This window comes from Rhodamnia argentea, chromosome 10 (assembly GCF_020921035.1).
Source record: "Rhodamnia argentea isolate NSW1041297 chromosome 10, ASM2092103v1, whole genome shotgun sequence".
In the NCBI taxonomy this organism is placed as follows: domain Eukaryota; kingdom Viridiplantae; phylum Streptophyta; class Magnoliopsida; order Myrtales; family Myrtaceae; genus Rhodamnia; species Rhodamnia argentea.
Genome location: NC_063159.1, coordinates 12,106,531 through 12,132,885, shown reverse-complemented (window position 1 = coordinate 12,132,885; position 26,355 = coordinate 12,106,531). Strand labels below are relative to the sequence as shown.

Sequence of the window (26,355 nt, the reverse complement as noted above, 5' to 3'; positions counted from 1 at the left end):
CGGGTTATCGCTCCTAGTCATATATGATCCTAGTTCATGTTCTTTTCTAAAGTTGTAATCGTTAGTTCAATTATACAAGAACTGCGAAATTTTTCGTATCTGCCCATTTCCCGACCACATACAAAGGTTTACAGTGCCATCTAGTAAGGTGGCTGGTAATGACATCTTGAAATTAACGGTTCCTCCCAAGGTTACTAACAACACCCACTAGAGCAATTCATTCCATTGACAATTGTTTAGTCTATTCAATGTGTTAGGCGTGGCCGGTGTATTCGGTGGCTCCCTATTTAGTGCTATGCATATTGGCGCAATAGAGTTGTAATTCACTAGCTATTCTAAATGCTCGCCAAATCTAAAAAAATATAAAATCAGAGGTTATTTGATCCGTTTGTTTCGGGAGGAATAGCCTCTCATCATATTGCAACGGGTACTCTAGGCATATTAGCGGGCAACAGACGACAGATTTGGAAGAAGGTGAGGAATGTGATATGTAGAAAAGCTTTACAGCGGTAGTATTATTGAACAAAGAGGCATCTTTCATTTGATTTTTCCTAAGCTAACTAGACTTTTTCACCTTTTCGATATGGGCACGAGTGATAGCCATATTGTTCTCATGAATAATTTTTTATTATATTTTTCTATTTCTATTTCCTAGACGAATTTCCGAGCAGAAAAACACATTTGATAACGACACAGAATTTCTATTCCCGGAACAGACAATCATTTGCTACGGCATAAAATTTCTATTTTCTGAAACAGGAATTCGTTGATGGCAAAGAGGGAGGTAGAGCTAGGTCACGACAACCGAGAGGGAGAGATAAACTCACCTTGTTGCAAAAAAAGGCTAGGGTTGGGTCAAGAGGCAGAGCTACAGTTGCGACAACAAACGTTCGATAGTGATAGCAAAGTTCCCTGCTACAATGTAACTCGAGCGAAGAGGAGATGGAGAAGTTCGATCGAGTCTATGCATGAGAGAGAGAGAGAGAGAGGAGAAGAGTTTTATTTTTATTTATGTTCCTGAAATAGAGAACTTTTCATTTCTGTTCCAAATCTATTTCCGGGCTAAAGATGAAATTACGTTATCAAACGGATTTATGTTTTAAACCTGTTCACGATAACAGAAAATAAAAATAAAAAAACGGAAAAACATAATGGTTATCCTGCGTACCCTATAAGACCGGTATCTATTGTATTGTATTCGTGGAAGTAACCACGGGCCGGCGATTGAAATTTACTGACAAAAAAGGAAAGAAGATATGAGTGTAGATGAAGATTCATTCCCAGTGATTCTTGCCCTGGTTTTTTTTTTTTTTTTTTTGTCGAATTGCCCTGGTTCGAATTGGAGATAAAAGAGAGGTGCGTGGATCTACCCATCTGAGCGCCAGATGCTATAGAGATGCCCGACGCCAGCGATTAATAAGGTTTGGCATTCACATGTCCAGCGACCGGATTGGAGAGATAGGAATCGCCCTAATATAAGCTAACGACGCCACTCCATTCTGAAGTGGCCTCTCAAGGGGTGCAACACTCGGTTGACAATACCATGACGGACCGTTGGTCGCGACGTAGGAACATCAAGACTAAAGTCGTCAATAAAAGTCCCGAAATTTTGCCAAGCACGGCGAAGGCGCCACCGACCCCATCCCGCGGCAGAAGGGTTCCAAGCATGGCATGAACAGCGGTTTAGCCCTTTCAAACACAAGGTCACGTTTGAACCCGATCCAGAGGCGACGGATGCAGAGGAAGTTCGCTACAAAGAAGCAGAGGAAGTTCGCTACAAAGAAGGAGATGCGAAACCAAGGATTTGGCATGAGGACTAAGGGCACGCCCTAGAGGGGTAAAGAAAGGGATTGAAACCTAACCGGCCCAAGAGTTCGGCCTAGCAAATGATGTGAAAGAGCGGAAGGGTAGATGAAAATGACAAGCCGAGTGAAGAATGCGAAAAGGCTGAGCACTCCCCAAAGGTGCTCAACCTGAAATCGACCGGAAGTCTGAATACTCAAACGGGCGCCATCACTCCTTGATTCTGCATACTTCTCGCAACGGGCGTCATCGGTCGAGCTAGCCCGGTCGCTCTCATGACGGGGCCAGGATGAATCCAAAACGAAGGCCACGGAGACATGAGACTTCTTTCGTCGCTAACATCGGCGGCACGCCGGCGGATTTTGATTTGGACCTTGCACCACCAGCAAGAGCCCAAACGAACGGTCCCCTCCAACGAATATTCAATTCCCCGACAGGTCAGGCGATTGAATAGAAAGAGCTTGCACCGGAGGATCATCATGATTGACGAACGTCCTTATCCAAAATAATTAACATAATATCAAGCCCGACGTCGTTTGTCTTAGTCAAAACATCATCACGTCCCCATCGACATGCGCCCGTTCTCGTCACCTGGACCGCTAGGACAATCAAAAGCCACACCGTCGAAAAGCCCTTAAGGCCTCCGCCCCTGCCCGCCGGAGGACGCATTCACAATTTGATCCATCTCTCTCAACTATAGTTTCTTAGGCCGCTATGTACTTTAATAGCTACCTGAATTTGTGATGGCTCACGCGACTTACATACCAAATGCATTTCCACGATATAAATGAATTGTCGGATTACTATAGGATCGACGCTCGCCGGCCACAGGAAGAGAGAGAGAGAAGAAAATAAAGTAATATAACAGTAAAAATGGTAGAAAAATATAAGAATTGCAAAATTTGTGCATGAAGCAGGAATCGCACAATAAGTTTAAGACTTTTTTTTTATAACTTTCTCGACGATCAGTAGCTTAAAATTTTACCGGACGTGGGTCAACGAACTCAATTATAAAAAAAGAAAGAAAGTTAAGAGTGATGCCTGCAACTTTGGCCTTTTTTTTTTTTTTTTGGGGGGGGGTCGAGAACTTTGGCTGATTAACAAGGCGGACTATGTGTGGGGAGTTGGCAGCTGGCGGCGAATAACTTTTATCATTAGCCCAACCAATGCACGCGGTTGCATTCTTGAACCTTGGATCTCCGACCAAAAAAGAAGAAAAAACCTTGGATCCGACAGAGGAAAGGGCAAAATCCCCATTCAGAACCGTTACTAAAGTCTCAGAAATCCAGTATGGTCCGAACTTCTTCACCCAAAAAAGAGGTTATTTTTTTCTTTTTTTTGGATCAATTCATTTGTCTCTGCATCACTCTTTCTCCTACAGCTTGCTCGGGCCGTTCTACACTCATATCTTCTTGACCTCGCGCAGAAGGGATGGCTTTGGGAGTCTGTCTGGATTCGAATTGGACAGAGATATGCTCTTGGCAACAACCGCTAGCTTACACCGAAAGGGACGTGAATTAGAGACGATTCGAAGAGGAGACACGGAAGTTGCTGTGCACAAAACATCCACTCCATCAAACAACAGACCGTACCGTAGCCGGATAGCAGCAAAAACCCCCCACGCGCGCACGCCTGCCTGCCGAAAATGACCCGCGACTTGAACATACATCCCCCCAAATTTGGCCCCGACCGTCCCTCAAAGCCTGAAAAATCAAGACTCCAATTGAAGTAGCCCCTCGTCATTTTTGACTCGGACCTCTCTACCCGAGTCCCAAACATAGTAAAAACGGCTCGTAAATTGGCTAAAAAACAAATGAACAGTCACCCCTCAGCTTAATTTCCTTATTATCGATGTCGAACTTGTACCGGACCGGACCCCGTGATTATTTACGTGCTCGTCTCTGTGTCCCCACTAGCCAACAATGTAAACTAGCAATCGGATCAATAAAGAGGTTATCTGTATGCCTCCTTATCCAAGCGAGCAAACTGGTCGGAGTCAGCGATCTGAAATGGTGGGATCGCCCATCGCCTGATCTGATCATCGCAATAACAGCCCCGTGATAAATAATTTTGTCGGAGGGGGATTTGGATATTTTATGTTGCATCCGTCAGGGAGCGATTATTAAGGTTAAAACTATGATCATGGACTGAAACTAATACCCCCTACTATTATTGAGACCCACGCAATTGTATTTTAATAGCGCCCGGCGGGCGGGGCCCCGTATGATGTGCGTCGTCCCCTTTCCTTATCTCTCGTTGACTCACCTCCCAAAGCCCTTCGACGACCACTCCCCAAAGATTTATCTACTGCTCTTCCGTCTCCTGAAATTCCAAAATTACCCCGCTCTGGCAGTGTCGGTTCGGTAGGGCAAGCCGTAAATTATGTGGAAAGGGGGAGGGTATTTTAGGAATCGAGAGAACGATTCGATTTTCACCTGAATCCGATATAAGGTATCGGCTCCAGACCCCAGACGCCTCCACAGATTCTGAAGCATCACGCGACCGTCGGAGAAATGAATTCTGAAGCTCCCTCCGCCGAGCCGCCGCCGCCGCTGTCCTCCGCCGCGGCGACGATCGCGACCATACACGAGGATATCCTGAGAGCCCACATCTTGACGAGGCTCGACGGTCCCGCCCTCGCCTCCGCCGCCTGCGCCTCCTCCCAGCTCCACTCCCTCTCCTCGCAGCGCGACCTCTGGGCCAACATCTGCCTCGCCACCTGGCCCTCCACCAGCTCGCCGCTCGTCTCCCAGGCCATCTCGACCTTCCCCGACGGCCCCCGCTCCTTCTTCTCCGACTCCTACTCCCTCCTCACCGCCGTCGCGTCCCCGCCCACGGCTACGGGCCCTCGCCCGTCGCAACTGATCTCCGCCGTCGACATCCGCTACCGTGGCGACCTCATCTTCAGCAGAGCCGTGGAGACGGACGCCGACTCCGGGTGGTTCCAGTGCTCGCCGTTCCGGATCGACGTCCTGGACCCGAAGGACGCAGTCCGGACGGCGATACGCTTCCCGGGCGCCGAGCAGGCGCGACGCGAGCTCGGGGACGGGCTCCGCCTGAGCTGGGTCCTGATCGACCCGGCGGGCCGGCGGGCGATGGACCTGTCGAGCCACGCGCCGGTGTCGGTGCAGCGGCACTGGCTGACGGGGGAGCTGCACGCGAGGTTCGCGACGGTGGTGGAGGCCGGGGAGAGGGGGACGGCGACGGAGGCGGTGCAGTGCGGGGTGGTGGTGACGTGCGGGGGTTGGTCGTCGGGGGAGGGAGGGGGCATGCAGGTGAGGGAGGTGAGCTTGCAGGTGGAGGACGGGGACGGGATGTACCTGAGCGGGAGGGACAGCTTGGGGGTTCTGCAGAGGGCGTTCGGCGGGAGGAGAGGGAGGAGGGAGAGGGAGGAGAGAGAGAGGAAGAGGAGGCACGAAGCGTTCGAGAGGCGGAAGAGAGAGAGGAAGGAGAGGAAGCTGAGGACGGAGGGGACGCTGGACTTCCTCTTCGTGGGCTTCGGGGTCTTGGCGGTCGCTCTGTTCTGGCTGCTCGTTCTGTGCAGATGATCAAACCTGAGAATCAACTTCTTTCCATTTCCTTTTTTTATGAAATTGTTTCCCGTGTATATTTTGATGGAAGTCGATATACAGAAAATTAGAGGGAAAACAAAAGAAAAAAAGAAGATGATGATTGATTCCTGGCTAAATTCTCATCCATCCACGTTAAAAGTTTTTGTTTTGGATATCGATGAACGAAAAGAAGACATGAAGGTGACGACGGGCTTTTGCTAAAATTGCGAGTGCAGACAGTGACAATGCAGTGTAGTGTATAGGGCGACGTCATCCGCAACCCATGATCATCTTCGAGAGGATGTGGATTGAAGACCTACACTGTCTTGTCAAGGATGCTCCTACCGTAAGAAACACTATTGAAGTGTTAGTCTGAACTGTATCACGGCGAGTTTGGCAAAAAGAAAACGGTAAGAAGGCAAGGCAAGGACGGCCACTTCGTTCCCCAGACAAACTAGATATTCACAATAGACGTTCGAACATCTCATGGTAAAACATTCTCCATCTCTCGTTACGATCCTACATTGTCGATAGAGAACAAAAGACGAACGCTGGACCATGTTTCATAGGTTGACCGGGTAGGAAAGCAAGACCATTTACATATTGACAACAGCCTGCCAGAAATTGTATTTCATAAGATGACACAAAAGAGAGCTATGCACAAAACACGATCTCTCCTATTCCATCGATCTGAGAGGAAGACCAGCTTTTTTGTTCGCTCACTTGAAGTGTACCTTCAGCAATGTCTGGTAGAACATGTCAACAAACTGATCATCCTGGAATAGAAAAAAATCAACATGTTTTTAGCAGGGACACAGACCCAAAACAGCTCGAATACTTTCTAGTGGACGTCAATGCGAAAAAAAGGCATCCTGTAGTAGCGCTGATGCACAATAATGTATCTACGATACCACATTTTTCAATCTTTTGCTTCAGAGATGTAGATGGGCTTAGCAATTTAAGTAGCTACGCAATTTCAGACTTATTCGACGACACACAAAGATGAGGCTCTAGAAGGCAAGTATAACTGTGTATTACGATATAATACCAGGAATGAGCAATTGCTTGTGCACAAACCCTGAGGAATGTCATCTATAGAATCTGATTCAACAAAGTAAAGAAGAGAGGTCAATCTGTGTCTCACAAAATAGTCCCCAGCGACATTCTGAGTTGGCAGTTGCTGTCACCAACAGGCTGCATTACCTATTTTTCTCAATTTACAGAAAACTTTTCAAAGGGTTGGCATTAGCCCAGAAAAAGTGCTATAATATTACAGGTGAATGTGAGCTATAGAGAACAACCGCCAAGGAAGTAAAGACTGCTTAAAGACCAGGGGAAAAAATGCTAGTACCAGAACAAGCATATGTAGAGAACGAATACCAAGAAAGAACAATACTTAAAAACGAACAAGGAAAGATAGAACTAACCTGAACAAGCATAACAAGTGCATCACGAACTCTCTCTCTGTTGATGAAGGGTCTGTCAGCCTGAGGAGTAGGACTAGGAGTAAGAGATGCTGATGGAGCGGGAGGAGGGAATGGATTAAACAGTGGAGTTCCATGTGGGTGTTGCAAATTCAGGGGAGGACGAAGGGAAGCGGCGGTAGGATTTGAAGGAGAGATTGGAGGCATCAACAGTGCAGATGAGGAAGATGGGGCCGATAAAAAGGAAGAAGGCTTAATTAGACGGCTAATTCGGTCGCTGCTACTGGTGAGATCAGAAGAATCATTCCGACCTATCGGATAATAGGAAGATGAAAGAGAGAGATTTAGCATGTCAGGATTTGGTGCAGGAGATGAAGCAACAGAGGGTACAAGGGGAGATAAAGGCACAGTTGCAGCAGAATGATTGTGCTGCATAGACTTCGCCGGGTCAGCATGCTTTCCAATATTCAAAGCCATCTGAATCAGGATAAGGGAGAAATATATCAGCCGCCAATAGATAGAATAGTATAGTAGTAAAAACTGACACTAACATTCTGCAAAAGTGAAAGAGGGCTGGCATTCATACAGCATTTGCAGTCTGATAAGATAATTGCAACTACCTAGAGGGAAGCAATCAAAAAGCTTCACAAAAATTTTCTTCATGTTTGTTATTGAAGAAAAGAGAGCCTTGTCAGAATTGTAAAAGAATGATTGGATGGGCTTAAGCCTTTTAATGAGAAACATTCGAATTTCCTGTCAAAACAAACGAAAATTACTCTACTAATGCATAAAAAAGATTATGAATTTGTACGGGTGACCTTTTCTTAAGCATAAAAGAGAATTTTAGATGATTTTGAATTTTTTTATGTTCTTTCCTTTTTAAAGATGTTGGGCGTTTCGTGTGAAAGAAGTCACCCATGTAACATCCAAAGGTACCAGTAAAAGGCCGAGTGTCATAATCCAAAAGCCAAACCAAACAGTCACTAAAAAGCTTTTGGCCAACCTATAAATGAGCTTCAAACTGATGAAAGCACCATGCTCAAACTTTCAATACAACATAATCAATGTTAAGTCATGAATGATAGGACCACCAGAAGAAAAAATTCATCATATCTAACTCACTATAGGACATCGGCAGTTCTCAAATGGTCAAGCTCAATAACTATAGGTATATATACAAAAATTTGCAGGTTTGAAGGAGAGAGCATATAAGAGACAAATTTCTTTGTTTAAAAATGCAAGACAACATGCATAAGCGTCAGTAACATGTTAATATGCTTGAGTAGAATCAATATGGAAATCATAAATTAAGGACCGTACATTAAAGAAGTTCATAAATGCTGTTGAATCTTCAGGAGAATTAATTGCAGGAGCATTTGGCGATGGCTCTAGCAGTGTTTCCATGACAGATATGCTTGAAACTCCTTCAAGTTCCTCAAATTCACTGATCCATGTGTCCACAATTGACAAAAAAATAAAAATAACGAACAACAAAAACACTAGATATCATATTAGAGACAAATTAATGTCAACTTTTATCTTGTCCCAACGGCCAATTCAAGCCTTCACAAAGAAATAGATACACAACATCTAAAGAGAACTTGTAAGAAAAGACATCTGGAGAGTTTATCATCACAACTTTTTCCTAGCTTTACAGTTGGTCAGTCTAATCTGTGATTCCCATTAAATACAACAAGCGTATTTCTCAGGCAGCCTGAACTTACTCTAACTTCCATAATGTTTTGCATGAGGCGCCTGCAGTTTTTCCAACAAGATATGAACTCTGGTTTCCTTAGAATAACTATGAATCGGTGTAGACAATAACTTACAGGCACAGACGTTCATCTAACATTTATTTTACTTCAAAAGCCTGAATCAGCATTACCTTTTGGTTGAAGACTTTGGTTTTGAGGGCACCTTTGAATATGCACTGAGTATCCTGGGAAAAGTAAAAAATGTTAAAGGTATGTCCTTCCTGTAAAATAGCAGTGTTCCAATGCCGCTTATCCAAACTAAACAATACCAAGACGATCATTCCATATTAGAAAAGCTCCGCCAAACGACAAATAGTGACATTAAATTTTCAAGACAACTCCACATGAAAACCCCACTAGATCGACAGCTTTTCACGTTATTAGCCAGTCTTGACTTGCCATTTCAAATCCAGGTTGGAAAGTATGCGATATTACCGAATCACAACAATAACTCATGAATTTTGAACACTATAGATATATAGAGGCCATCCAAAAAATCAATGAGCAACTAATTAGTTTAACAGCAGAGTGATACGTGCTTTTTTACTTGCCTTGCATGTAAAATTGAAATGGTAAAAATCCATATAAGCCACCAGCACAAAGCTTTTGCAATACATGGTTCATGAGTTCTTGTGCGGGCAATTCTGGAACATATTCAATCTTTTGCTGGTGTGGAAATATTAGAAATACGTTCCCCAATTAATGTCCATGCCTAATTTAGAGAAAAAATTGTTTGTCCTACTACAAGCACAGGTTAACTCACGTAGCAGTAATTGCTTAATAAAAAAGTAACTGCTTGTCTAAGGTAAAACCAAAGTCAAACTGTGTTTCCCTCCTAAAATTTTAAGTCCTTCGCAGCAATTCACTGTCTAGATGAAAGCAAACTAAGTCTGTTAGTGGCGTGGCTTGCCCGGAAACCCTTTCAGAATCCGGTGCTAATAGCTAAAATAGGTCTTAAAATAAACATCCAGGACAGAATAGCCTCACCATGTGGCCAAAATTAACAGAAGAGGCTTGATAGTGTGCAACAGATGGCCAAACTGGTATGAGTTCTCACCCCAGTTTCACATGCTATATTAATCTCGAGGCTGGCATCCCGTTAACCTAGTCTAATAAGCTGGTCCAATAAGCTGGTCCAGCCTAGTTTAAATGAGATCATTTCAATAAAGTAACTTTCCCCTTAAAACCCACATCTGTTTCGCTGACAAATGTTATTGGACGTCACTCTGATTATCCGTCCTCTCATCTGCCTTGCTATTTCATCCCAAATTTTTTTTTATCACAACAAAAATTTAACTGGTACAGGAAACAAAAAAGAAGTGATACTTTACCTACTAAAGAGATTTGCAACTTCCTCACATTCACGTGGATTGTAGAACCAAATGCCATTAACTTCTTGCGCAGCATTACGATACAACAAGTACGGAACGTGAACTTCATACTCAAAATCTCCAAGCAGATTCTCTACCAAATTATCTGCTAATCATAAAATAATGTGCAATGCGTTACTGGACACTCATTTGCTAATCAACATTGTAACGTAAAGGCCATCCAATTATGTCCAACTAGGTAAGCTACTAATAGCTCATTTGCATCAAAATCTGCGTCTCCTCGAACCATATGCTGTCAAAATTGTATTAAGCATGAATAGATGACTAGAATGCCAAGAGAAAAGTCTCGTTTGCTAGTAAGGCATAATCCAAAACCTGGAAAAATGAGGCGAAAAACCATGAATGCTAACCTGCGCATCGCCTATTCAGCACAATGAACTGAAACCGTGGCTGAGTATTCCTATACAAAATGTCACCGATGGAGATTGTCAAACACATCTCAAGTAACTTTTTCCTGAAGCGGAAGAACACGGTTTTTAAGACAACAACTACCTCTTGACGACAAACAAAGATCCTTCAACATCCTTGCGACTCTGCAATCACCCCATACAACTTTCTCATTCTCAATGTAACAAACAGCCAGAAATAGAGAGAAAACAACGACTGTCGCGAAAACCTTCCCCGGGTTCATCAGAATCCGAAGTAAACCACAATCTAATTGACAGCATTTTTTTTTTCCAATTTAACGCGAATTCCGCAAAAAGGGAAATCACCTAAAGTGAGCACTATAAAGAATCACCGAGAATCATTAGAGTTAGCCAGAGGGCGACAAATCGTTGACTCTCTGACAACTACTCCGTTCGCATACGCAGCAACACCGAAAACTAACCCATTGGTTGCTCTCGATGTTGAACTCGTAGAGAGTGACGTGAGCGGAGGTGATCAGAATCTCTTCGATGCTCGGATCGAGTCGCTGCAGGACGGTGAGGTTGAGCACCTTCGTGCTGTTCTGGTCCAGATTCGGCGTCAATTTTCCGGGCTGAGACATTTCTCCGTCCGGCGAAACGAGGAAGCCCCAGCGAAGAAGAAGATCAGCCAAAAGAATCTTCCCTCCGCGTTTGAACCGGCGAGCTCAGAGACAGCGAAATTCGAGAGCGGGGGTCGGCGTGGGGGAGAAGAATTTGAGAGCGAGAGTGGAGCTGAGACTGCTTGCTTCAGAAGTAGACGGGCACCGAACTGGCCTTCCTTGGGAGGGTTGCGCTACTGCTGGCCGTTGCAAAATATGCACGGACGTCGGTCCCATCACATCACCGAACCGCTCGAAATGGACTCCGGTGTGTTGCTCCCCTTCAAGCCGAGTGGTCCGGTCCGGTTCAAAGTAGACTTTTTAAGCGGGTCGGGTTACGAGGGACAGTGGAGGCCCGAACCGTTAAATTTAGACTTTCGACCACTGCAAGGAAGTCAGCCTTTAAACTCCACAACGAGTCTTTTGACCAAAAAAATAAAAAACCTTCCGCAACGAGTTGGTGGGCTCTGGATGAAGAAATTGATAACGTAGCCATAGACAAAGAATTCGCCAACACATGTAGCTGAAACATTACATTAGCCAACCTGAAGTTTCCCAATCAACACCACTCCATCCACTTAGAATATCTTTACTTCGTATACAATTTGAGTTGCACCCACATGACAAATCACCTCGTACGTTACTCGAAAACTAATCTTGGATTCCAATATGAAATGATGACAAAACACGAATCACATAATCACAGCAGAAAGAAACGACATGACGGTACGCTTATTCGATTATTAGATCCTTCGAAGAGCCATGGAGGAAAGCACGACGAGCACCACGAGCAAGACGACGACGATGAAGGAGCCCACCACCGCCCCGCTCACCTTCTGGCAGAAATCGCCAAACTGCTGGCAGATGGCCAGCCAATTCGTGTTCGGGTTGCCGTTGTGCGCCAGGTAGTCGATGGCGGCGGCTGCCGCACCGGCGGAGGTGGCCAGAGTGAGAGCCACCTGCAGAAAGTTTCCACGGCTGAGATCGTAATTTTCACTTCTCTCTATCATGTCAGTCAGCTAGCTGTCGAACCTTTTGTTTTTTAACCTATTTCTTTGAAGAGCATACAAGGTCAGACTCACCGTGTCGAGGATGAGGAGGAGGAACCGAGGCCCGACGGCACGGGGACGAACGATTGTGACAATGGAGAAGGGGAGCGAAAGCACCAAATAACCACCTACTATGGCCATCGCTATCACGAAAAACCTGCATACACGAATAACCCCCTGTCCTTTTTAAGTAACGTGCGTGAAGTTATAAACCCATATGTGCTTTGAGACGGAGGAGTATTGTAAAGTAAGAGAAAGAGTTCACTTACTGAAAAGTAGGGAGGTCATCATAGCTGGCTTGGAACTGAAAGAACTGAGTGAAGAAGGGGAGCGTCTCATCGCTCGTCCCCATGGCCGCGGTGGCGGCGAGAGCGGCCACAATGGCACATATCCTCAGGACGAAGTCGAAGATGGCGATCCCTTTCCTCCATCCCTCAGGCCTCGGGGGCGGCAGAGGCGCCGGGATGAGCGGCGCTTTCCCTTTGGAGGCGGCGCTCGTCTCCTGGACCTCGATCGTGGTGGCGTCGCCGCTCTTCATCTTCTCTTCTTTTTCTTCTGTCAGGGAGACACAAAAGGATTGGAGTGAACTTCGTCTGAGCCCAAACCCAACCTTAGGGTTGATGATCGGAACGAGCTGAGAAGAAATGGGTCAAACTTAGCTTGAGTGATATGAGAATGAACAGGGACTTTAGCTTTTTATAGAGCTGAGAAATTGTGCTGGCTCAAAAGGGAAATGAATACTGCGGAATTTACATGATAGAGCTGGAATATTCAGTTTGATTATGAAGAGGACTAGAGGAGTTGGTGCTAACCTCTCCCGTAGTGGAAACATGCTTTTTTGATTCATTTACATCCTTTTGGTCTTTTAAGTATAAACAAAGGTTTGACAACATGGATTAGTTTGCTCTACTTCAAGATTTGAGTCAGCCAATCGATGACATATAGTGAACGGATCGAATTTTTATGTGCACGATTCGTCAACCGGGCGAGACCTTAGGATTATATTTCCTTGAACTTTGATCAATATGTAGACCCGAAAGCTTGACGGACTTTAAAAAAATCACTCGAGACCCATCATTTTATTATATAAGATCTATCGATTTCAGTAAGCGTAACGTATATTTATCCCGATAGACTTCATAATTCCAAGTCTAAACATAATCATGATCTGGGTGGTCTTGATTGTCTTCACACAAAATCCTGGGGGTGCATGCAATTATTGGAGGCAAAAAAACTCATGAGTTAGGAAATTGGCATGTGATGATTAGACAAAGATATAATTTTGTACATTCGACTAAAGTTTATATTCTCCTAACCGAACAACTAGTCCCCTCAGCCGTCCTAATCCAGCGGGGCAAGTACTGAGATTTCTCATTTCGTCCCAACTCAAATATCTGAGCTAGTGTTTTCATCATCGAAATTGACCATTTTAAGGACGCAATTGAGAATTTTTAAAGATAGAAAAGCTCCTCGGTGGAAGAAGTAATGAAGTTGGTGGGTGATTAGCTAAAATCGGTTATTTTAGTAATGTATAAGCAGCAAAATCGGTGGTTTCCAAATATATATTTTTTCATTGTTCTATGTCGTTATTGAACTTTTTCTTGTGCGATCTCATCCCAAGCTTTCCAAATATCAGTCTAGTATGGTCGTTTTCAATAATAATAAAAGAAAACTACCAAAAAAGTCATAAACCTGTTACATATGACCAATTCAACCTAAACCTTTCGCTACTTCTACGGAACCTCCATGTTTTTGAGAAAATTTTGATGACACGACAACAATATCGATTATTTGTTTGTCCAGTTTGAATGCGAGAACTCGCTGGCTCATTGATGGATGTCACAGGAACGTGTATCCAACATTACATACAACATTGTGAATGACTTGTGCGTCCCGTCGATGGTCAATCAGCTCCAGCGTACATAACGGTTGGCGACGGAGGCAACCTTGAAGGTTTAGCGACTAAGTAAGATGAATTACCTCACAAATCACAGCCTAATTCATGTATGACTATTTCTGGTCGAGGTTTGATCATGTAAATATATGATTTTTGTCATGGAGCATGATAGAACCCCAGCCAAACTCGGCGTATCGCGAAGCAAGCTTTGGCCATGCGATGTTCGATATTAAGAGTAGAACGCATGCATATTATAATTGGCATAGAAATCTGGATGGATATGCCGTGGAATCCGATTCTGTGTGGTTCTTCAATAGGATGAGGTTGAGCTCCAAAGCAAGAATGAGTGTGTTTCATTTATTCGAGACAGTAGGCAATATGATGCGTGTTATTGTGTTTATTGAATATGTGATGATATTGTAATTTGTGGTGATATTTCTAGAAACTTCTAGGATAGGCATTTGCTAGTGAAGTCTAGAATTTTCTAGCATGGACAAGATATTTTTGTATTAGACATTTGTAGAAAATTCTAGATACATATGTGGCTGTGGAATCCTCTATAAATAGGCTTAATGCTCATTCATATTGAAAGTGTGGGGAGTATAAATTAAAATATAATTTATATAACTCCTCTGTCACTCCTCCAACTATATCTAGTAATACCGTTTTATAAACTAATTAAACTATTCTTGTCCGATCAAAATTTTCCTATGCACTTGAACTGTCTTACCTTGCACCTTGCCCCTTGTCAATCTTCTACACATATACACAGCATTACAAAAGGTAATCACAGATTAAGAAATTCCATTAACGATAGTTTTAAGAGTAGTTTCTATTCAAGTCCAAATTTTCAAACATCACTATTTGAATACGATCCGATTTCTACCCGATCAAATTCAGGTGAATTAAATCTCCCCGAATTCAAAATTCAGAGTATTCTCGCTATATTCAGCAGAACCTATAACATTAATAAGAGCACTTGAGTCTCGACTAAGAGGTAAAGACTCAAGTGCTCAAGACTCAAGTGCTCGGTTGCTCTTGCATGTGTATCGATTTTCGCTGTGTTTTGTGATGGAGGAGCGATGAGCCTTTTTGTTAGGAAAATTTGGCGATATGTGGCCATGCTTTTGAAGTGATATCTTTGCTACGCCTCTTGGATTAAATATGCGATTTCAATTTTCCGCTTGTCCTCTTAATAAAAGGAAAAAACGGCCACATTTTCGGTTATTACGTTTAACTTTGCTTCGAACAATGTGTTTTAAATTCACATTACACAAGGAGATCGTGTTGGTAAGTCACGGGGTGACATCCGATGAACCCAACTGCAGTAGAGTGCACTATCGGAGCGAAAAGATCCAGAACAAGAAGCATTCGAAAGAAGACATATTCGCGTATACATCATTTACTATGGTGATTGTTGCCCTGAAATTATAAGCTTTTTAATAGAAGTCGCTGAACCTTAAGGTAAAGAAGACATCTTTACTGTTTCTAATTCTCCCAACCATTTAACGTTGTAACTATTTGATTTTGAATATCACTTAGGTGAGTTTATTTGTGCGTACTCGCACCTCTTATCTAGAGCAAGACGCCACGGCTGATTGGTCTCATGCACACTCCATTGTACAATAACTACAATTACCACCATAGGGAAGGAGAACCCATAAGAGTAGTTTTCGAACCATGATTTCTTGAGCACAAATTGATGCTGTGTTTGCCGATCGCTGCATGCTTACAAAAGAACCGTAAGTTTCACTGCATATTTGCATAAAGTAATGATCTTACTTTGTGGTTTCTTGAAATACGACACATTGTCTATCCACACAGATGCATATCAAACAACATTACAAATGGTTTGGCTACTCCCTTATCTGATTCGGATGCGATGGAGGAAACCTAGAAGACATAGCAAATAAGTAATAGAATGAAACACATTATTTTTCCCAATCCAAAGTTTATTTTCCTGCATTTTAAGCTTGAGAAAACTGAAGGTATGATTTTGTGTGGAGCAGCGGAGCCACAACCAGAGTACTGTGCTTACCATGAAGTAAGTTTTGGGCACGCCATTTTCGACATCAAGAACTGTACACATGCATACTACACATGAAACTGTAATGATGATGAAATTTTCTCTCATATGTGAATCATCATCTCTTTCAAGCAGCTTTTGTTAGAGTAAGCACTGTTTTTTTTTTTCTAGTCATTTAGTTTCTCTTTCAGATGTATATTCCTTCTTATGAGAAGGAAAACGAGAACTAGGTATTTTGTTTGACTTTGTTTGTCGCACTCGCCAATGGCTCTTCTTCACTTTCATGGCTCAACAGATTCCAATTCCGTGATCGGACTCGTCCATCATATCCCTCCACTTGCATTGACATGTCATCCCGATACATTAACTTAACATAAACACAACAATAACATGAGATAATTAGAAATTCCAAAATGAAGATCAAACATTTAAAAAGAGCAAACCAAACTTCCGTATATGAACATTCAAACATCCATTTCTTTCGTAACAAAGTCATAACATAGTGTATTGAAATGATAAACAAAATGGACCAAAAAGAGAGTGCAGATTTGGCCCAAAACCGCCTTCATCTGGAATATCTTCTAAAAAGGGATTCTAGAAAAAGAGCGCAGATTTGGATGAGAATTAGTTACAGAAGTTTAGTTATGGTGTACTTATTTTTTTTAGGTCGAAAGTTATGGTGTACTTGATTCAATAGATATTGATTGCGGATTGTTGAATTGGTTGATAATAGTATTGTGACGTGGTTCATACTCCCCAACAACAGGAAAGCATGGGATTCCGCTCCTCGGTGTACAGATCGGGTCCAAGGGATTCGCCTTGGCAGGGTCAAGCAACACCCCTAGACACCAGATAACTTTTATAGTGTGAGCTCACATTTTTTTATTGGTAGTTTAAGTTTGGGTCCATGAATAGCTTTTGCTATATATTCTCTTTTCCGTTTGTAATTAAGTAATGAAAGTTATGTGCCAATTATAGGAGAATCATTTGCTGGACGCAGTCTAGTTTAAGGGTGAACCAAGATAAAATCTCTTATATTGATTTTTTTTCTCGCTTTTTTATGCTTTACTTCGTTGTGATCGTGTGCTGTATCTTAAGAGATAGAATGTTACTCATTTGTCATGACATGACATGTTTTCTTTTTCAAGTATCAAACACGAGTGTCTAATTTTGGCATCTACGACGCAAATATTAATCTTTCTCCAGTCTAGAAAGACACGCATGAAAGCTACAGACTGACATAGAGATCCGACCCAAATCCTTAAACCCAAGCATGGGCACGAACTCCGGATTGCCGCCCCTCCTTTTCTTTTCTTTTTAAGTTTTAGCTTTTTAAAATTAAATATTAGCCTTTTCTTGGTTTTTTAATTTAATTTTAATAAAATTTTAAAAATAAAATAATAAAAAATTTCATGCAAGAGAAATAAATTAATTTGAAAAAGCCGCGTTAGTATTTTCTATTAGATAAATTAATTGTATTAACGGAAAAACTCGATTACATCGATTTGACAAATTTTAAAATTTGATTGCACTTATTGAAAATCCCAATTGCATTTTCGCAATAAGTTTTAGGACTTCTAATGCACTTATCCCTCAAGATAATAAGAGCACTTTAGGCCCTTATTTGGAATTCTCTCTAGAAAATAATAAGTGAATTGTCATGTGAGTTTTACTTTTCTAGGTGCATGTCTTTTCTTCTTTGTATTGGGAAAATTACAAAAAAAAAATTTAAATCTATTGTAATAGTGCCAATTCAATCATAAACTTTTTTTTTATCAATTCAGTCATAAATCTTTTTCAATTATATCAATTCAGTCCATCTAACCAATTTTGGCAAGCCGACGCCGACGTGGACACCAGCGGCTCGGTGATATAATATTTTAGTATTTTAATAAATATTTTATTTTATTTTTCATTTTTTTCTTATATTTTTTCATGTTTTTTTTCTTTTTTCTTCCCCTTCTTCCTCCGGCCGATTCTTTGGCCGAGGTAACGGCCAACAAGGTGGACCTTGCCGGGGCGACTAAATTATGTTTTGAAATTTTAACTAGGTATGAGTAAATAACTCTTATGTCTATAAAAGATAATCACTTGTAAGCCCGAAAAATATTCTTGATAATTATGTACTTATTTTGTGGTAAATTCTTTCTGAAGCTTTTTTTTTGTATTTCTTTTTATTTGGGAAAAAAAAAGGCATTTTGTTGGCATTGATAATGATATGTTTCATAAAGCTCATGGCTTAATGATTAATTGTAATTATATCTATTTGATTCGGATCAAATACATAAAATCTGACTTATATACAAGAAATCTGTTTTGGCTGTACACATCAATAAATTTAAGAAAGCCTGTTCAATGTATATTATTTATTTTGCTGTCAACATAAGTAATTTCATTACAAGGTGTATGTACGCCGAAAACCTTAAAATTTATCACGAAAGTACAATTTAATCCTAAAATTAGCAAAAAGTGTAATCAACTCTTAAAACTTGTCAAATTAGTATAATAGAGTCTTTTCGTTAATTTCATCCAACTTGGCTAACTAAAAATGCTGACGTAGCTTTTTTTTATGATATTTCCTCTCTTCTACGTGGCAATGGCATGACTAAAATATGAAATTTAAGGTTGAACAATTTCGTCTTAGTCCAAATACACTTTATAATATAATTTTTACTTAAATTAAATTACAAAATATGTTAAAATTTAGAAAAAGAAAAGAGGAAGAAGCTAGAACCAGGAGGCGAGGGCTTTCAATTTAAATAAAAATTATATTAACAATTAAATTTAAACCAAAATCACTATCGTTTTAGCCATGTCATCTCCGAGAGAAAAATTGTCAAAAAAAAAAAAATCTCTGAGAGAAAATATTAAATAATAGCCACATTAGTAATTTTCGTTAGCCAAATTAAATGGAGTTAATAAAAATACTCGATTACATCAATTCAATAAATTTTAAAACTTGATTATATTTTTTTAAAAGTTTTGATTATACTGGCGAGTTTTAGAACTTTGATAAAACGCATCCTCTAAATATAATCCTTTTCAGGAAAATGGAGTCAAGGTGGGGTGACGATTGATGACACTTCCTGCCCTTTTCCCTTTCTTCCAGACGACCGGATCAAGCAAGAGAGCATTTCGCGAATGAACACCGGGGCATAATCGTCCACAGATCATCTTGCCGTGATGTAAATGTGTTCCGACGTCGAAGGAAATCGTGATGCCTAGGATCTGGACTGGGTGGAACCATTCAAGAGTGAAAGCCGCGCTCATCTGGGTGCTCTGCTTCGCGTTGTTTCACTTTCTTTTTCGCATGGCGTTGCACAATTCTATGCGGAGTCCCGTACCCACTCCGTCCTCCGGTCGTTCGTCAGGTGGGGTTTCTTGACTTGTTTATATTCTCTCGTTGAACTGTCCACAACTGCTATTTTTGATCTGCTGCGGGGATAGGAAAAAAAAAAAGTTGCAAGCACGAGACAGATGGAATTGCGACATGGGAGATATGAATTCCTCCGTTAATTTTCCCGACGATCTTGTGGAGAAATCAGCTTTACCGATTGAACAAAGCTAACCCCAATTTTTGGCTTTCTTTAGAGAAAGAATTGATGTAAGGATAGATTAGCTTGAGTGTGGAGTAAGATGTTTGCTGTAGCTAAATAGACAGAGACAAGTGGTGGAAGGGAACGAATTCATGTACCAAGAAGGTGTAATTGGTGCAATGTAGTGGGTTCCTGTTTCCAGGCAAGATTTCTTTGCATTGGAGTTCAATGAGACAGTGGTAGAAACCCAAAGCTCACCTTTGTAAGATGAATTGTGTTGGTACTTTTTGTTTGGTAGGCTGCTCAGTTAACGGTTTGGTCTCAGGCTTCATTGTGTGAAAAATGCTAGATATACTAATACAGGTACGAAAATTATAGTCAGTTATGTGGCAAATTTTTAGTTATAGTGGTTATTACCCACTTGTTTAAATGCTCATTTGCCTACGTGAGACTCGTAGCCTCATTGTCAAGTCTAGCCAGTGGTTTCTCAGCTTAACAAACTTCCTTGCACCATTTCTAAAGCTCCATTTTGAAACTTCTAGCATCATGATATTAGAACATCCGCTTTCGAAGTGTTCATGTCATTCGTTTGTATGTGCCCTTTCATGGGGTTTTCAAGGTCGTGTGCCCCTTTATGGTTTAGAGATGGACTTTTGTGAAAATGTCTTGATTTCGAAGGGATTGCAACAGATATCCCAATTTCTAACACAGAACGGAGGTTTAGATTGTATGATCAAATGGCAAAAGACTTGGATGAGCATGGGGCAGTGTTTCTTAAACACGGGGAGACCTCCCAGTCATTGTCCCTATCTGAACTATTCACTTTGGTGGATGGAGCTGTGAAACCTGTACCTAAGGTAACCTCCCTGACGATTTATCTTTTATGGATGACATAGTTATTTCCTACTTTTATGTATCATGACAATGACACTGCTTATTTGTCCAGGTTGCAAAACCTCCTGTCCGAGCAAATATATTGTACTTAAACCCAAAATACTCGAAACCCATATCGTAAGGGAGCTCAACACTATGCTTGATACTATTTCATTTGCTTTATGGTTTTCTTGGCTAGTTTATTGCTAGAATCATGGCTGTCACCACAAAATTGATGGGCCATGTTCTTCTGAGTCAATTGTAGCTTATCGAGCTTTGATAATTGTATACTTGACATTTTGGTGTAGATCTTGCTAATGGCCAGTACTGTGTGCTGTATCTTGAGTCTGCTTGGTCAGTTACGTCTAAGAAGTAATTGAAATCTCTTCCATTATCTGTCCCTCTAGCTAAGTAGCTATCACTGGCAACTCTCTGATATGTATTTCGGAGAATGGTGGAAATCATATCTGACTTTATTAAAAAGTATTTGACAGGACTGACACTTCATTGCATGTAACAAAATCTACAAAGATGTCATTTAGATGTAATTTGTCCCCTTGGCAGTAGTTAATCTTACTCTTCTTTTCTTTTGCCCAATCACCTACTCCCAGCAGAGATCATCTTAGGATGATAAATAATTCCTCCCATTTTGTTTCTTTCTATAACTTGTAATTCTACATGGAACTGATGCTTGATCTAAATCTTATGCATAACTAATTGCAGGGATTCTGTACGGGAATTATTTGAACCATATTTTGATAAAGGTAAGCTCTTTTTTTTCTATTCAATTTCTTTTCTAGCAGTTTGTTGTTTGAATTCTTCTTGATTAGTAAGTCTATTCATTTTTATTGGAAAGCTAACGGGAATCTTTGTTAGCAATCTGGTTTCAGAACTCTAGTTTGTATCATTTTAGCATGTTCCATGCCTCTCATCATATTTCTCCTGTTCCAGCCTCTGAAGATGAGGTAATCTATGCTTTATGGGATTTGATTCTTAACGTACATTCTGCTTGGATTTGGTACTGATTTTTGTTTAAACAGATTGAAGCTGAAGCTACTGCTGTGAGGGCAGTTGCAGATACTGTATGCCCTTTGAAGATTGTCTTGGATAGGGTGGTTTTGACTTCTACTGGTGTGCTTCTCGGTTGCTGGCAGGTATCTTTTGAGTCTCAATATTCAAGAGCTCTCCTCTCTCCTGCACAAGTAATCGCTATTGTTTAAATGCTTCTCAAAATCTTTGAAAACTCTCCATGGTTTTCTGATAAGCACTGATGATCTTTCATGACTTATTTGCACAGTTGCTTTGATTGATGATGATGCTTAGTATATGTCCAGGTTATCTCAGGGACAGATCCTATCTCCATTCGTGCAAAGTTGAGAACTGCACTTCCGCATGCGCCAGAAAAGCAACTTGTAAGTAGAGATGATTCCCTCTCGTTCAACCTGTGGTATGAAGGAGGTCTAGGGTACGACCGTATGATAGAATGGGAAATATCACTGTCTTTGTGTCTAAATGGCATGAGCAAACAGCTGGGGTTGAGTATGTAGGTACTGAAGTTCTGCTTATAATCACAGCTACATGAGAATGATCCTATGGTGACTCGGTTATTCTCCTCTATCTGTATGATATAAATTATATTTCTCGATTTAGGAGGGCAGAGTGACTCTAAACATATGATTTTAATGCTTAATGGTACGACAAAAGTACCTGGCCACCCTTTATTTTGTCATGGAAGCTTTGTTCTTTTGCCATACATCTATCTACAAATGTCCTAAGTTTCCAGTAATTTATCAATTTCAATGTGCAGTATGATGCTGCTATTCTCCACACATCCTTTGCGAGGCTCTTGGGTCCTCCTAAAGCCACTCCCAAGGTAATAATTTCACGTATACACTATGTATGCTAAGTTGCTGGTTAATTCACATTCATTGGTCCTAAAGGGGAACTGAAAAAGAGAATGAACAAAAAAAGAAAAAAAAGGCAGTAAACAAGGAGATGAGGCTCCCTTTGATATGAAGAGTAGTACTGCTGTCTCTATCAGTGACATCATAATGATGCAAATGCATTGAATTTGTGAGCAATGGCTTCAGTTAGATTCTTCCGTAGTATGAAGGAATTTGACACCATTCGAGGCTATGGAAAGTGCATGTAGATTCTTGTGAGAATATTTAGCTTTTGTTGTTGCAGTCTGCACTGGGCTCATTTTCATGTCATACTCCTTCAGGACTTGAGTACAAATTCAGATCAGCTGCAATTCTTCCATGAGCTAGTTGCACAATTAAATAAGAAACTTCGAGGATCTGAGGTTGGTTTTTCTTCTTTATGAGGAACTTTTATACTATATCTCTGTGATTAAATAATATTTTATATTTGTTATCTGTTTGGGTGGAATATTGCTTGCAAGCGTCTCATGTGCTTGGTGGCTCTCATTTGGACAAATGTACTGTGAAAGTCACATGAGATAGTCCCAGAAACTGCCATTCAAAATAAGAAACAACCTGCAACACCCCTCATTTGATCATGTTTTGCAATCTGGGCCTTTAGAAGAGCATGTGCATGAAGGAAACTGTATTCTAAAGCAATGGGGCCACCGAGTTCTCTTTGTGATGGAAGAAAATGGGAGACAATTTGCGTGAGACAGACACTTTCCTTTCTCTCATTCATTCCTGACAACACTTTCGGGATGTGAAGTAGTTTGTGAATTCACAGTATGAGTGGAGCGAACTTTTGCATATCAGTAAAACCTTTCCCTGAATCATCAGAATGAAGTTCTATTGCCAAAGAAAATTTCGTACTTGTCTGTACTAAATGAGAGGACTCGGCACTTCCCTAGCCTCGTGTTGTGAGATGAAAATAATGTTTATATTATTTATCTATCAATGTACAGATCATTTCCTGTTGTAATCTATGGTTGCAACTTCATGACTGACACTGGTTGCAGTTTTATTTCACCAATTTGGAGTAAGATTAGATTGCATAAGATCTTGGGCATGTTGTCCGCATCATTATGAATATCTATTCTAAATCTCGTGGTGGAAGTCCGTCTTAATGTCAATCGATATTTCGGTTCCTCTTTTCACTGGATCATTTGTTTGCTGACAGTTTGTTTCATCTCTGTCCTGAGACCGTGCAGGCATTGGTGTCTGAGCTCTGGTATGTTGAGGAGTATGATGTCTTGGCTTTAGCAGTGGATGGAAGGATGAAAGTCCGGAGGTTCCAGCTCGGTTGCACCGGAGCTTAGGGTGTTTTATCTGCCACACTAGAAGTAAACAATACAACACTGGATATGTAGCTCTCTGGCTTGAAAGCTCTTGAATACTGATCTTTCGAACATTTCCGAGGATTATACTGAAAGGACGTTGATTCACAATGATTTCATATTACCAATTCCTTACCATGGATCATGAGTGCATCTTGCTTTTAAGAGGAGTCCGTTGTAGCCACCACGAAGACAAATGTTACTTTCTTCACAGTCGCAACTTCTTCATTCCTCTATCGTGATTCTCTCGCCTTCACTCTCTCGCCTTCACTCCTTCGCGCGTCCCTTGAGAAAGAGCGATTCCTGCATGTTTCGTAGGTATATATTGGTTACTTTCCAGGATACTATCATCGAGACCCGAGGCGTGCGTTTATAGGTGAAGGTAAAAGATTAGGAAAATTACCAAAAAAGTCATAAACCTATTGCAATTGTGCCAATTCAGTTTTAATTTTTTTTTTTACTGATTCCGTCCTAAACTTTTTGTAATTGTGCCAATTCAATCCATTCGGTGAATTTTGGCTGGTTGGCGCTAACGTGGATGCCGGCCGACTGGTGACCTAATAGTTTAATATTTTTTAATTTTAATATATTTTAAAATTATTTTTTCTTTCCTCTTTTCCTCCTCTCATCTTCTTCCTCCGCTCCGGCGATGGATCAGAGGATGCCAACGAGCCTCGTCGGCCTCGCCATGGCCGGGCGAGGCCAAGCCTCGCGGCGGCCAGACAGGGCAAGGCTTGCCCCGTCGGCCTAGATCCGGGCAAGGTCGAGCCTCGCCGGCCTAGATCCGGGCGAGACCGAGCCTCGCCCGACCATGGCAATTCTACTTCAGACGAAACGGTGAAGGCAATTGTCAGGACAAGTTTTTCGGTTCTCAGACAATTTCTTTGGCTCTGTCTCTCAAGGCAAAGATCGTTTCTTTGTGGGTGCTTAAAGGGCTTGATTCCAAGTAAGTGTCCTTGTTTGATCACCTTTTCTTGATTTTTTCCTTTAGAGATCCGAAATCTTGTAGTAGAATGCTTCAGATTCAGCTCATGCAATGATCGTTCTGTTGGGAAAGAGGGAATTTTGTTAACTGGGTTACTCAAAAGCACTTGACGATTGGAGATTTCCGGGTTTTCGGTATTCTATGGAGTAGTTAGATTTCTTTTTACAGTGCTTGTAAATATATCTTTTGAATCTTCCTGGCTGAGGTCGAGCCTCGCCAGCCTAGATCTGGACAAGACTCGCCGGATGTCCTCTAGTCCTTCGCCAGAGAGAGGAAGAAGATGGGCGGAGGAAAAAAAAAATTAAAAATATATTAAAAATTAAATTTTTTTTTAAAAATACATATTAAAATATTAGTTCACCGGCCGGCCGGCCAAAATTCACCGGATTGACTGAATTGACACAATTATAAAAGGTTTAGGATTGAATCGGCGAAAAAAAATAATTTAGGATTGAATTGACACAATTGCAATAGGTTTAGGATTTTTTTGGTAATTTCCCTAGAAGATCAAGAGAAGATGCTTATTATGCATTTCTTGTAGTGGATGCTTGAGCAGAATCAACCTAAAGCTAGTCCTTTTGTCACTCTATAATAATGCATTCAATCTTGGTGGTTAATCGTACTGCACGTTCAATGATGGTAGTCATATGCTTTGGTTGTTAAAGAGACGAAGAGACATCAGATGGCACTTATGTCCCCTTGCCGACGTTTTTGTATGCAAGTGCTCCTTTTACTCGGTGGACGGATCAACCTGACCAGAAAGTCTTGTGGTTTCCCGCTGTCGTCACTCTGCTCTTGCGTGTGTGCCCGATTCTTTGTGCGGGTCAATAATTTGAGCTAGAGACATGTTTTCTCAAGAGTGGATCGATTTCTTTTTAGCAATGAAACCATTTGGGTTTTGTTTCAACGGCTGTTGGTGTTGCAAACCACGCACCATGGTATTATTGACGTGGGGAAGAAATTGAACTAAATAACCGCGTTTCAACGGCTTCGTCCTTGGTTTGCGGGCAACGCCATTGACTTTCTCCACGAAAGTGGAGAGTTTTGTCCTGCGGGGGTCAGAAATTTGAAGTGCGAGCACCTCGGAAGAATCTGCTTGTTCGGATCTGCTCAATTGCTCCGGCTATAGTTAGGCGTCTCGCAAGTCTACGAAGCTCTTCTATTGCTATTTTCAGTATTCGATCTATTTGAAAGTGATTTTGTGATTGTGTCTCTTTTGCAGGTTTTCTCTCCTGATCTAGAGTTAAATTTAGATTTAGATGCTCTTCTCTTCCGATGTAGAGATAGGTATGGAATTTACAAAGAGTTTTCTGTATTTATTCAACATGTTTGAGTTGTTGTTATCTTTGTGTGTTGAGGATGCCCTACCTAGGCGCACACCGCCTTTTGGCCAAACCGTAGCTATTGGAGAGGGAAATATCGACGTATGCTCATCATGAATATTGATGCGAGATTTAGTAATTGATCGCCGGTGTGCTTTGGTGCTATGACAAACTCGTCTTTATGGATGTATCGAGTTGATTTATTTTTTAAATTCATTTACTTTGGTAGATATGCATTTTTATTTTGAAGATATGTACCTCCCTCTAATGTGAAATGAAAATTTTCTTTTTGACAAAAAAAAAACACACACACACACATGTCACTTATTCAAAAAATAAAAAAACACACACACATGTCACTAGTTAAACAATTTAATCAAGACTACTACGGTAATTAATACCTAGAAAATATCAAAATGGTTAATTATAGGTAGATAACGCGATGCTTACGCCTAATGTCGACCAAATTGAGCATGAAA

The 26,355-nt window shown here is 41.3% G+C and overlaps 4 protein-coding genes across 5 annotated transcripts; 2 read left to right on the top strand and 2 right to left on the bottom strand.

Annotated features, from left to right (window-relative positions):
* The first annotated feature begins 4,201 nt into the window (after positions 1-4,201).
* Positions 4,202-5,557, top strand: LOC115753893 (probable F-box protein At2g36090). Its single transcript, XM_030692745.2, has one exon. It carries the CDS (start codon positions 4,317-4,319, stop codon positions 5,349-5,351), a length of 1,035 nt encoding a protein of 344 aa, XP_030548605.1. The 5' UTR covers positions 4,202-4,316; the 3' UTR covers positions 5,352-5,557.
* A 279-nt stretch (positions 5,558-5,836) lies between these two features.
* Positions 5,837-11,155, bottom strand: LOC115753903 (mRNA-decapping enzyme-like protein). Its single transcript, XM_030692755.2, has 8 exons — positions 10,753-11,155; positions 10,416-10,456; positions 10,274-10,323; positions 9,864-10,008; positions 8,664-8,717; positions 8,099-8,222; positions 6,782-7,255; positions 5,837-6,130 (listed from the first exon to the last, which is right to left on the bottom strand). The coding sequence occupies exons 1-8, from the start codon at positions 10,909-10,911 to the stop codon at positions 6,074-6,076; spliced, it is 1,104 nt and encodes a 367-aa protein (XP_030548615.2). The 5' UTR covers positions 10,912-11,155; the 3' UTR covers positions 5,837-6,073.
* Positions 11,156-11,651: 496 nt separating this feature from the next.
* LOC115753906 (casparian strip membrane protein 1-like) lies at positions 11,652-12,564 on the bottom strand. Its single transcript, XM_030692758.2, has 3 exons — positions 12,248-12,564; positions 12,012-12,135; positions 11,652-11,888 (listed from the first exon to the last, which is right to left on the bottom strand). Exons 1-3 carry the CDS (start codon positions 12,514-12,516, stop codon positions 11,673-11,675), a joined length of 609 nt encoding a protein of 202 aa, XP_030548618.1. The 5' UTR covers positions 12,517-12,564; the 3' UTR covers positions 11,652-11,672.
* Positions 12,565-18,990: 6,426 nt separating this feature from the next.
* Positions 18,991-23,736, top strand: LOC115753911. Of its 2 annotated transcripts, none has more exons than XM_048271695.1 (10): positions 18,991-19,272; positions 20,116-20,294; positions 20,384-20,448; positions 21,034-21,074; positions 21,187-21,275; positions 21,351-21,464; positions 21,645-21,722; positions 22,118-22,183; positions 22,535-22,615; positions 23,444-23,736. In XM_048271695.1, the coding sequence occupies exons 1-10, from the start codon at positions 19,119-19,121 to the stop codon at positions 23,549-23,551; spliced, it is 975 nt and encodes a 324-aa protein (XP_048127652.1). In that variant the 5' UTR covers positions 18,991-19,118; the 3' UTR covers positions 23,552-23,736. The 2 variants fall into 2 exon arrangements, with proteins under 2 accessions (XP_048127652.1, XP_030548626.1); XM_030692766.2 differs by having other exon boundaries at positions 18,994-19,272; positions 20,128-20,294.
* The last annotated feature ends 2,619 nt before the right edge of the window (positions 23,737-26,355 follow it).

Bases quoted from the DNA above. Each gene is read 5' to 3' on its own strand.
- LOC115753893 (XM_030692745.2), top strand. From the start codon at position 4,317: ATGAATTCTGAAGCTCCCTCCGCCGAGCCGCCGCCGCCGCTGTCCTCC.
- LOC115753911 (XM_048271695.1), top strand. From the start codon at position 19,119: ATGCCTAGGATCTGGACTGGGTGGAACCATTCAAGAGTGAAAGCCGCG. The intron at 21,075-21,186 runs GTAAGCTCTTTT...AATCTTTGTTAG, and splicing joins TGAACCATATTTTGATAAAG to CAATCTGGTTTCAGAACTCT. The intron at 21,723-22,117 runs GTAAGTAGAGAT...TTCAATGTGCAG, and splicing joins ATGCGCCAGAAAAGCAACTT to TATGATGCTGCTATTCTCCA.
- LOC115753906 (XM_030692758.2), bottom strand. From the start codon at position 12,516: ATGAAGAGCGGCGACGCCACCACGATCGAGGTCCAGGAGACGAGCGCC. The intron at 12,136-12,247 runs GTAAGTGAACTC...TCGTGTATGCAG, and splicing joins GATGACCTCCCTACTTTTCA to GTTTTTCGTGATAGCGATGG. The intron at 11,889-12,011 runs GTGAGTCTGACC...AACTTTCTGCAG, and splicing joins TCCTCCTCATCCTCGACACG to GTGGCTCTCACTCTGGCCAC.
- LOC115753903 (XM_030692755.2), bottom strand. From the start codon at position 10,911: ATGTCTCAGCCCGGAAAATTGACGCCGAATCTGGACCAGAACAGCACG. The intron at 7,256-8,098 runs GTACGGTCCTTA...ATCCTGATTCAG, and splicing joins CATTTATGAACTTCTTTAAT to ATGGCTTTGAATATTGGAAA. The intron at 6,131-6,781 runs GTTAGTTCTATC...TTTCTATTCCAG, and splicing joins CACTTGTTATGCTTGTTCAG to GATGATCAGTTTGTTGACAT.